At 39.4% G+C, this 12,143-nt stretch overlaps 1 protein-coding gene across 2 annotated transcripts in view; it reads right to left on the bottom strand.

Annotated features, from left to right (window-relative positions):
• The window catches only part of RASSF6 (Ras association domain family member 6), a 275,225-nt gene that overhangs the window by 236,387 nt on the left and 26,695 nt on the right, over positions 1-12,143 (bottom strand). For both annotated transcript variants that reach the window (XM_073590376.1, XM_073590367.1), the window contains exon 2: positions 4,513-4,602. In XM_073590376.1, coding sequence (XP_073446477.1) covers positions 4,513-4,577 — 65 coding nt within the window. In that variant the 5' untranslated portion in view covers positions 4,578-4,602. The remainder of the gene's footprint in view (positions 1-4,512; positions 4,603-12,143) is intronic.

The following is a 12,143-nucleotide window of genomic DNA, read 5'->3' as shown; positions in this document are numbered from 1 at the left end:
TTCATCCTACAACAGGACAATGAGCCAAAGCACACCTCCAAATTATGCAAGAACTATTTAGGGAAAAAGCAGGCAGCTGGTATTCTATCTGTAATGGAGTGGTAGAGCAGTCACCAGATCTTAACCCCATTGAGCTGTTGTGGGAGCAGCTTGACCGTATGGTACACAAAAAGTGCCCATCAAGCCAAACCAACTTGTGGGAGGGGCTTCTGGAAGCATGGGGTGAAATTTCTCCAGATTACCTCAGCAAATTAACTGCTAGAATGCCAAAGGTCTGCAATGCTGTAATTGCTGCAGAGGGAGCATTCTCTGATGAAAGCAAAGTTTGAAGGAGAAAATTATTATTTCAAATAAAAATCTTTTTTTCGAACCTTGTCAATGTCTGGACTAGATTTTAAATTCATTTGGCAACTCATTTGATTACTAAAAGTATGAGTTTTCATGGAAAACACAAAACTTTTGAACGGTAGTGTCCATTTAAAGTTTGTGGGTGTAACGTGAAAAAATAAAAAGTTCACAAGATGTGAATACTATTTCAAAGCACTGTAAATCTTCTAGAGCTTCTTAATTTGACATCTACAGCATTTCAGTTTATGTTGTAGATGTTCACATTTGCAATACAACGGATGAACTCTTGGGTAAATCCGTTCATTTTGGTGAGGACTTTGTCTCTGCAAAATTCACAAGACATACTTCAAAAGCTTTGTTGCTGTCATCCACTAAATGACTGAAATGCGTACTGTTCGGTATTCAAATCCACATTCTCCAGTTTCCATACAGTATAAGGTTTCATATGTCTTTCACATACAGGATGGAGCACTGAATCAGATAATACCAGAGGACCACCCTCTGTAGGAAAGTGTATGGGCTGTGTATACAAGAAAGAATACAATGCGTTCCCCAACAAATAAACTCTGATCATTCTGTTTATTTGGTAAACTCCAGCCAGGATTATTTACATGAATCCACACCCAAATGAGTTTTATGGACGTTCCCTGCAAAATCTTTTGTGTTTAGAAATAAGAACCAGGATCGCATGCAAAGCATGAACCATGGCAACATCTTTGCATTGTAAATAGCTCTCACCACAATCAAGAGATTTGCTTTAGCAGTAGGCAATTCACAAGACCAACAATAGGAACATTTTAAAACTAAATTACTCTTTATTAATATTGAAAGAGAAATCATATTTTAAGCTGACAAGATTGACTCCTTAACCCCCAAAGGTATTTGCTTTTTTGTATTTCGCTCCCCTTTCTTCCCACAGCCAGAGCTTTTTTATTATTCCATCAATATGGCCACGTGAGGACTTGCTTTTGCTGGACAAGTTGTACTTTTGAACGACACCATTGGTTTTACCATGTCGTGTAACAGAAAATGGTAAAAAAAATTCTAAGTGCGGTGAAATTGCAAAAAAAGTGCTATCCTACACTTGTTTGTTTGTTTTTTTTTACCAGGTTCACTAGATGCTAAAACTGACCTGCCATTATGATTATCAAGGTCATTATGAGTTCATAGACACCAAACATGTCTACTTTCTTTTTTATCTAAGTGGTGAAAAAAGTTCCAAACTTTGTTTAAAAAAAAAAAAATTGCATCATTTTCCAAACCACATAGCGTCCACATTTTTCATGGTCTCGGGTTGGGTGAGGGCTTATTTATTGCGTGCCAAGCTGACGTTTTTAGTGATACCATTTTGGTGCAGATACAATCTTTTGATCACCCTTCATTGCATTTTAATGCAACTAAAAACCATAATTCTGGTGTTTTGATTTTTTTTCTCACTACGTCATTTAGCAATTGGGGTAATCCTTTTTTTTTATTGCTAGATCAGGCAATTCTGAACGCAGCGATACCAAATATGTGTATGTTTGATTTTTTTTATTGTTTTTGTTTTATTTTTAATGGGGCAAATGGGGGGTGATTTGAACTTTTATTTTTTATTTTTTTAAATATTTCTAAAAACATTTATTTTACCTTTGGCATGCGTCAATAGTCTCCATGGGAAATGATCAGTTCACCTGTATGTAGTAGAATTACTCACTTGCTATGAGCGGCGACTACTGGGCAGCGCTCACAGCAAGCAGTGACATCCATAGGGTCATGCCAACCCATCGCTGACTCATGATCACGTGACCTGAGTCACCGGTGGGTAGTTTTCCGGCACGATTGCTGGAGGCGTTTGTTAAATGCGATTGTCAGCGTTTGACAACGGCATTTAACTGGTTAAAACAGCTGACATGTCCCGGGAAAGATGAGGGCTCACCACTGGAGCCCACATCAAAGGGATGGAGTCCGACATCGGTGTACTATTACACCTGATGTCAGAAAGTGGTTAATGACCAATTATTTTGCATTTTAGAGAGTTACTTTTATTGTTGTAATGTTTTTGTGCATAAAAAAAATTAGCATTTCATTTATATAATTTTTTTTAAAAGCAGAATGTAGAAAAGGTTAAATTAAGCCATTATGTTGTGGTTTTATGTCATTTTTCCAACACTTAAAAATTATATTTTATCTTTATTTTTATGAGATGTAGTGATTAAAAGATATATAACACACGCATTTCTTGTGGTTTTACACTTATTAAAATATTTTTAGCAAAATTAATCATGCTTACAATTCACTTTCAAAGGTTTTCAACTTTTTTTTATTAACTGGTAAATGAGTTTTCAATTAACTTTTGAAAATATGGCATTGAGTGTGTACATGAGGAATAACACCGTTTCTGAACGTGTGACCTATATCCTGTGTTCTCAACAGTTTTCACCTCTGCAAGCTGTAACTGTAATTTGCAAACCACTGGGAGCTGGGTGAGGAGATGAGCTGCCATGATTTCACGTATAGACAGCAGAGCACAGACCTGAGGGACTCCTGCCCTTCATTTACTTTTTAGCTCACAAAGACAAGCTGTGGCTACATGGTGGACATTATACACAGATTTAATGGGGAAAAACAACTTACTGAGAGTACTTCTTTAAGAAACATGGCATAAAGGGTTAAAGTAACACTGTCACAAACTAGTAGCCACATTACTGACTGAAATTAGCAATCAATGGAGATAGATGCAGTATGAGATAGATGTACAATGCGTGCAAGATCTCTAGCTCTATGTGCAGAAGAAGACTGAAATTCTCCGGAGAACTGAACACCTCGGTCTCTTTTTATAACTGACGTATTTTAGTTCTATCGCATTAGGCTGAGTTCACACATTAGTTCTGAAATTCAGTTTCTCTGTTCTGTTTTAAGGGAGGAAAAAAGCACAGCTCTTAAAAATGACACATAATGGAACCCAGACGGATCCATTACTAGTCAATGGGGCTCTTTGGCTTCAGTTTGCAAGTAATGCAATGGATTTGTTTTGGATATTAATTCACTTTCTCTGACTTTCCTGAAAGCAAGTGTGAGCTCAGTATTAGCTTGAATATGCTTTCAAAGTCTGAGAAAATCTTGAGCAAAAAGAAGAATTTCAAATAGCGATCTATCATGATAGTAAAACCGTCTTTGTTGCTCGCACTAAGCAATCAGGTTTCAGCTCTCATTTCTTTAAAGGGGTTGTCCAGTCTAAGTAGAAAAGTCTACTTCCTACAATAGACATGGAGTGAAAGTCCACCAACATATATAAAATGCAAAATAGTTTATTGAAAATTACAAATAAACAGGCTAAATTACATTATATCGATATTAATGAGGTCAATTGCGAAGACACAGGTGTTTGTGGCTGCAGATCCACAGTAACGTGACAGACGAGAGTAATGTAAAGAATCACCTAAAGTACTAATTATCACTATATCAAATCAAGAGGAATTCAGGCCAAAATGCAAATCAAATATCAACATATATTGACACCATATAAGCGGCCAATATCATCCAAACCTCGTATGGATCAGTTTATAAAGTGCTAGTGCATGAACTATATGATCACATAGAGCAAGGGACAAACTTTATCCTACATATCTAACATTACTGACCATGAAAGCAATCCCCAATAGCAGAATCACAGTTAGGATATATAGATTTAGGGCAGAAAAGCCTTCATTGTTCTAGGTAAATGAAGGGGACCACCTTACCCATCTTTAACCTATGTAGACCAACTATGTAGAAAAGTTTGAAGTCCCTTTGTGTGACTGCATTCTACGGAATCAGTCTGCAATGCGGTGGTTACGTGACCACTTGAATGTGATTTGCATACTTGCTGTTACAAGCCAACTAGACTCTGCATTGCTTCTCAATGTTCAAGCTGAAAGTCTAGTCAGCACATAACCCACAGTATGCAAATCACACACATGCGGTCATGTGACTGCCATGTGCATGGAGAATACAGGGGAAACATGCACACTGTCGCTATTCAGCACACAAAGCGAATGCAAACTTTTCATCTTAGACTGGACAACCCTTTACCTGGGGTGAAATAATGGAAATTGATCTCAAATTATTGTTGGTTATAGGCAACAAAGAAAGTTTCCATAAATAAGGCCCATTGTGTCTATCCTATACAAGGACATTACTTACCTAGTGACAGACTTTGATCCTTCAATGAATGCTAATGGAGATTCCAAGCCAGAATTTTTGGCCATAGTAACTCACAAGTCAGCTACAATCCTACAAAGAGAGAGAAAAGCAACAATTTTGCTATACGTCTTGATGTTTGGTAATACAGCTGCATACATTTTCTATTTCTATGAAATCATAAGCCATGGTATATTTTATATAAAGTTCACATCAAATCTTCCACCTGTAAAGTCCTGGGGCTATCTAGATAGTGTCTATGTAGAAGATTCCATCTTGCAATCAACTTAAAGGTATTAGAAATAAAGTGACTAAATTCTTCACATTTGCAAATATTTTACTACATTTTTAGGTATATGTGTACCTCAACTAACATGATTTTTAAATCTGATACCTCATTTTAGAACATTTTGGAACATGTTGCCCTGATACCCAGCCTGGTAGACATGATTAAAATCTTACATTCAAAATTTCTTCTTCTTATTCAACTACAGCCTGGCTTCTGACCCCGCCACTACTGAAAAGGCCTCATCGAAGTCACTAATGATGTAACTGTCAAAGCTTACGACATTACAGTACTGTCTGCCTCCAACACAGTCGACTCTCCACTCGATTCTCTCCTTGCTCTCTTATCCATTAAGATGATATACTTGCTCATCCTGGATCTTTTTATAAGTCACCAAGCAAACATTTAATGTCTGTAGCTGTTATACCACCTCCTCGCCTGCTTTATATTTGTGTTTTTCAATCTCTTTCCATTGACCCTTAGTCTTCTCCACCACACCTCCATCAGCACCCTCATAGAATCCCTTGGCTTTCAGTACTACTTTTCCTCTGATGATGCTCAAATTAACTTTTTTGGCATATGTCGCCTCTCTGCTACCTAGAGTTACATGCTGTGGGTCAAATATGTCCTTCTCATATTGATTTTTAAAACTCAATATCGAGGAAACTTAATTCATCATCTTTACCACCATTGTCATCCTCTCACTAGACCTTTCAACCACAGTTAAAGGCTGCACAATATTCCAGCTCTTACAAGCCCTTATCAACTCCTAACTTCTCCAGGTCAAAAACATTTCTCAAATCTGTTTTTAACTTAACTTTAAGTTTGCAAAAATTCTAGTGCATATCATTATCATCTTCCACAAAGTCTAACGCAATATAATTGTCAAGGGACTCTCCTCTAACACTGTTGATACCTTGCATTTGAAACTGAACCCTGTTGCCCGCTTCCCTCATTACAACTCTCTCTCTTCCCTCTAGCAATCCCTTCAATAGGTAACCATTGTTCAGGGAGCCCTGTTAAAAATATTTACAATGACAGTTAGTCCCAGTTCCCCACATGTAATATCCGATCCTCATAAGACCTCCTTCTTTGTGCTCCTCATGTCTGCTCCTCATATAATGATCCCAATAGTTCTCCTGTGCATGTCTATATTTTGGAACCTGCATCTCCAACTGATCAACCTTTCATCCACCCTCAAAACCTTCTTAAGCATCTTTAAAACCTTCTGAAGGAGTCATTAGAGCCATAAGAAAAAAATTTTCTCCCTTGTGCTTCATTGGAGGTCATAGTTTGAATTTATTTTGTCCTACTTGTATTGCCTCTAAAGAGATTTCGGAACATGCAATGCCAACAGCTCTGGAGCTGTACTGTATGCATCATGCCTAATACAGAGAGCAAGAGGGGATATTTTATTAAACTATTGGGGTTTTCCAACGATAAAGCATATAGTTAGGTCATACCATAATTTATGCCCAGATCATGCAATCTCTGGAACCTTTACCAATTTCAAAACAAGGGAGGCTGCAGTACCAATAAAGCACAAACCTGTTGTTATTTCCTTCTTTTTGATAATTCACTTTTCAACATTGATTTTGAATCTTTTCTCCATTTGCTCGCATTGCTTCTTACACAATTCTACTGGTTTTAGTTGGAAATACCACGCTTAATGCTACTTCATCATGTAGGATCACTATTTTTTGTTGCACACCACTCAGGCATTTTGTGTGAAGTGCGCAGACATGTTTTAAGATATCAGGAACGCTTTTAATCCTTGGTAGCCCTTATTATCTTTTCGCAGTATCTCTCGATTGTCACATAGGACTGTACTTATGTATCCCATGCATGTGTTTTACATTAATCACGTTGTATTATCAGTAATTTCCCTCGGATTCTACATTAGTTTGCTTAAAGATTTCATTCACTTAATGAATTACAGAAAATTTAGTAGAAACAAACTAAGGACATCAAAGGACTGAGAAAGTTTAAAACTGACCATAAATATTTGCATATTAAATATAACCAATAATATATAAAGGGTAATATGAATTAGAAAATAAATTCTCTTTAGTCATGATTACATGTAAATTACTAGTTTTCTCACGTAAATATCAGCTACAGAAAATATGAGATTTCCCTGAGAAGCAGCTGTATCTCTAATGATGCATGTGTATTTCTACATTGTTCTGTCTGATGATAACACTAAGAAAACACAAGCTGATCAAACCCATGAGCAAATATTTAATTGCTGGCCTATTACTGTTTGATAGCATGAGAATTATGTTTTAACTAAAAGTATAATCAAACCTTCCCACAGCATTATAAAGGGGACATGGAGAATAAATCTAAAAGTCAACAGCATGTTTTGAGACTTACCATTACCACAAATATTAGGGCTATAAAGCACTACTGACTGAAAAAGTATCCAAATGTTTTAAAAGGAACCTGACAGCAGGATTTACGTGTTTTAACTGATTATAGCACTGCATTCCTCATTTTGTTTCATGATGATTCCTAGCAAGCCCAATGTTAAGGAAAACTTTCCAGAATAATTGCAAGATCAGGGTCATATTTTTGTGTTGCTGCATGTGCTAATTAGTTAAACCAGTTGTAAAGGTGAACACTAGTGTTGAGCGATACCAGCCGATACTGAAAAATATCATATCGGAATAGATCGGCCGATCTAAAAAAAGTATCGGGTATTGCCGATTCCGATACAGGAAGTCCCATTCAAGTCTATGGGACTTCCGGTATCGGAATAAGAAAAACCCTTTTCTGTCCTTGTACAGCCTCTCGGGGGTGTGTACGGACCTTCCGGGGGTCTGTGCCGGCCTGCCGGGGGTCTGTGCCGACTGCCCGGGGGTCTGTGCGGACTGCCGGGGGTCTGTGCGGACTGCTGGGGGTCTGTGCCGGCCTGCCGGGGGGCTGTGCCGACTGTCCGGGGGTCTGTGCAGGCTGCGGGGGTCTGTGCAGGTATCGTCCGATGGGACTACAAGTCCCATCGGGCTATGCCTGCTACCATGACGGTGATTGACATATTAGCCAATGATGGGACAGTAGTAGTTCCATCATCCGGCTAATGTGTTGAATGTAAAAAAAAAACAAAAAAAACACATACTACATACATACTTCTTATATACACACTACATACTTACTTACTACATATATACATACTACATACTACATACATACTACATATATACAACATATATACAACATACATACTACATACATACATACATACTACATACTACATACATACAACATACATACATACATACATACTACATACATATATACATACTACATACATACTACATTCATACAACATACATACTACATACATGCTACATATATACTACATTCATACAACATACATATATACTACATACATACAACATGCTACAGACATACAACATACATACTACATACAATACATACATATAGACATACAGTACATACAACATAGAGTACATACTCACAATTACTTGTCACTTTGATCCCCGAGGCCAGTGTCATCTAAGGAAAAATATGTAAATAACAAACCACCAAATACTCCCTGATCCGCAGAAATGAGAGTGAGTGTCCCACGCCGATCTTCCGTGGAGAGCAGCAGCATCAGTTGATGCGACAGCTCTCTATGGGGCTCAGGAATCCAGTGTCGGGAGGTAGGTATCCTTCCGCACTGTATTCCACCGCCACTGTAAAAAAATAGTCCCTGGTCTCACTTTATGGCAAATACTGCGTGGGAACTTTTTCACACAGCAATGCCAAAAGTGAGACTAGGGACTATTTTTTTACAGTGGCGGAGGAATACAGTGCGGAAGGATACCTACCTCCCGATACTTGATTCCTTGAGCCCCTAGAGAGCGGTCGCATCAGCTAATGCTGCTGCTTTCCACGGGAGATCGGCGTGGGATACGCGTGGATTTCTGCGGATCAGGGAGTATATGGCTTGTTTGTTATTTTCATATTTTTCCTTAGATCTGCAAGGAGTTTGTATGTTCTCCCCGTGTTTGCGTGGGTTTCCTCCGGGTACTCCGGTTTCCTCCCACACTCCAAAGACATACTGATAGGGAATTTAGATTGTGAGCCCCATCGGGGACAGTGATGAAAATGTGTGCAAACTGTAAAGCGCTGCGGAATATGTTAGCGCTATATAAAAAAAATAAAATAAAATAAATGACACTGGCTATAGTATGTATATATGTAGCATGTATGTAGTATGTATGTAGGATATATGCATGTTGTATGAATGTAGTATATATGTAGTATGTATGCAGTATGTATGTAGTATGTATACAGTATGTATGTAGTATGTATATATGTAGCATGTATGTAGTATATATGTATGTAGTATGTATATAGTATGTATATATGTAGCATGTATGTAGTATATATGTATGTAGTATATATGTATGTTGTATGAATGTAGTATATATGTAGTATGTATGTAGGATGTATGTAGTATGTATGTAGTATGTATATATGTAGCATGTATGTAGCATGTATGTAGTATGTATGTAGTATATATGTATGTTGTATGTATGTAGTATGTATATATGTAGCATGTATGTAGTATATGTATGTTGTATGAATGTAGTATATATGTAGTATGTACTGTATGTAGGATGTATGTAGTATGTATGTAGTATGTATGTAGTATATATGTATTTAGTATGTATGTATGTAGTATGTATGTAGTATGTTTTTTTTAGTTTTTTTTTTACATTCAACACATTAGCCGGATGATGGGACTTCTACTGTCCCATCATTGGCTAATGTGTCAATCACTGTCAGTGTAGCAGGCATCGGACGATGCCTGCACACACACAAGACCCCCGGCAGGCCCGCACAGACCACCGGCAGCCGGCACAAGCCCCCTGGCAGGCCCGTACAGACCCTCGGCAGGCCCGCACAGACCCCCGGCAGGCCCGCACAGACCACCGGCAGCCGGCACAGACCCCCGAGAGGCCCGCACAAACCACCGGCAGCCGGCACAGGAACCTGGCAGGCCTGTACAGACCCACGACAGTCGGCACAGACCCCCTGCAGTCGGCACAGACCGCGCATCATGATGACTTCATTTCAGCAGCCAATCACAGCCATGCCAATAGTTAACATGTCTAACAGGATGTGCCCACACTTCTGAGGATTCCCATTGGCTGAATCAAATCGAGCAGGCTGATAGCTTTATGGGAACTTCCGATTCCGGTATCCGATACGAAAAAAGTATCGGAAGTCAGTATTGGAATTCCGATACAGCTAATATCGGCCGATACCTGATACTTGCGGTATCGGAAAGCTCAACACTAGTGAACACTAAAGGCCCCTTTACAATTAGCGAGGCACCAGCGATCCGACCAGCGATCCGACCCGGTCAGGATCGCTGGTGCATCGCTAAATGATCGCTAGTGAGCTGTCACACAGGCAGACCGCACAGCGATGCAGCAGCGACGCAGCACACGATACTCACCTTTCACACACAGCGATCCTGGTGTCCTCCCGCCCGCCTCCACGCGTCGCTCGTCGGCGTCAGCAGCAAGCCCAGCAGGAAGGGCCCGACGAGACATGGAGCCAGATATTCTCGTGCGATCAGCGATGCACAGCGGGGGAGCCGGTCGGAGGTAAGTATCACACATAGCGATATCGCTATAACATCACAAAATCGGTGACATTATAGCGATATCGCTATGTGTATAACTCCCTTTAGTGCTGATCAGTCCAGCCCAGCCAGCCGATATCACACCCACAGAGTTCCTGTAGTGCCCCACTTCCACCTCCTGGCATCCTATATCACACAAATGCACGGTTGCCATGGCTACTGTGCATGCACAATGATCTGCCTATGTGTCATTACCTTGGCGGCTCACTGTGCAGACCTGAAGTCTGGTAAACCCAGAGCTTCCCTTTGCAATCTGATAGTAGACACAATGTGCTATACTGCTGAGTCAACAAGTAGTGGCAATTTCTTCAGGCATATACAATGGACTTCTGCCTATGTGACACTACTTGTTGAGTCTGCAGTACATAAGGTCAGACTGGCCAGGCGGGGTACCGATGAAATTCCCAGTGGGTCCCAGAGAGAGAAGAGGAAACAAAAAGTTTATTGGCATGGGCTCTTTAACCCCTTTACCCCCAAGGGTGGTTTGAACGTTCATGACCGGGCCAATTTTTACAATTCTGACCACTGTCCCTTTATGAGGTAATAACTTTGAAACGCTTCCATGGATCCTGATGATCCTTACATTGTTTTCTCGTGACATATTGTACTTCATGATAGTGGTAAAATTTCATTCATATAACTTGCGTTTATTTGTGAAAAAAACAGAAATGTCGCAATTTTCCAACTTTGAATTTTTATGCCCTTAAATCACAGAGATATGGCACACAAAAAACTTAATAAGTAACATTTCCCACATGTTTACTTTACATCAGCACAATTTTGGAACAAATATTTTTTTTTGTTAGGAAGTTATAAGGGTTAAAAGTTGACCAGCAATTTCTCATTTTTGCAACACCATTTTATTTTTACGGACCACATCACATTTGAAGCCACTTTGAGGGGTCTATATGATAGAAAATACCCAAAAGTGACACCATTCTAAAAACTGCACCCCTTAAGGTGCTCAAAACCACATTCAAGAAGTTTATTAACCCTTCAGGTGCCTCACAGGAATTTTTTGAATATTTAAAAAAATGAATATTTAACTTTTTTCACAAAAAAAATACTTCAGGTTCAATTTTTTTTTATTTTACCAAGGGTAAAAGGACAAATTGGACTGGAAAAGTTATTGTGCAATTTGTCCTGAGTACGCTGATACCTGATATGTTGGGGTGAACCACTGTTCGGTGCATGACAGAGCTCAGAAGGGAAGGAGCGCCGTTTGACTTTTTCAATGCAAAATTGGCTGGAATTCTGATCGGATGCCATGTCACGTTTGGAGAGCCCCTGATGTACCTAAACAGTGGAAAGCCCCCACAAGTGACCCCATTTTGGAAACTAAACCCCCCAAGGAACTTATCTAGATATGTGGTGAGAACTTTGAACCCACAAGGGCTTCACAGAAGTTTATAACATACAGCGGTACGATTAAAAAATCAAATTTTTTCCAAAAAAATGATCTTTTCACCCCCAATTTTTATTTTCCCAAGGGTAACCAGACCCTAAAAGTTATTGTGCAATTTGTCCTGAGTACGCTGATACCCCATATGTGGGTGTAAATGACTATTTGGGCACATGGCAGAGCTCGGAAGGGAAGCAGCGCCATTTGACTTTTTTGGCTGGAATTGAGATCGGACACCATGTCGCGTTTGGAAAGCCCCTGATGTACCAAAACAGTGGAAA

Source organism: Dendrobates tinctorius, unplaced genomic scaffold (genome assembly GCF_039654945.1).
Source record: "Dendrobates tinctorius isolate UK_male_01 unplaced genomic scaffold, ASM3965494v1 ptg000011l, whole genome shotgun sequence".
NCBI classification, from domain to species: Eukaryota; Metazoa; Chordata; class Amphibia; order Anura; family Dendrobatidae; genus Dendrobates; species Dendrobates tinctorius.
This window is presented reverse-complemented; position numbering and strand designations above follow the sequence as displayed.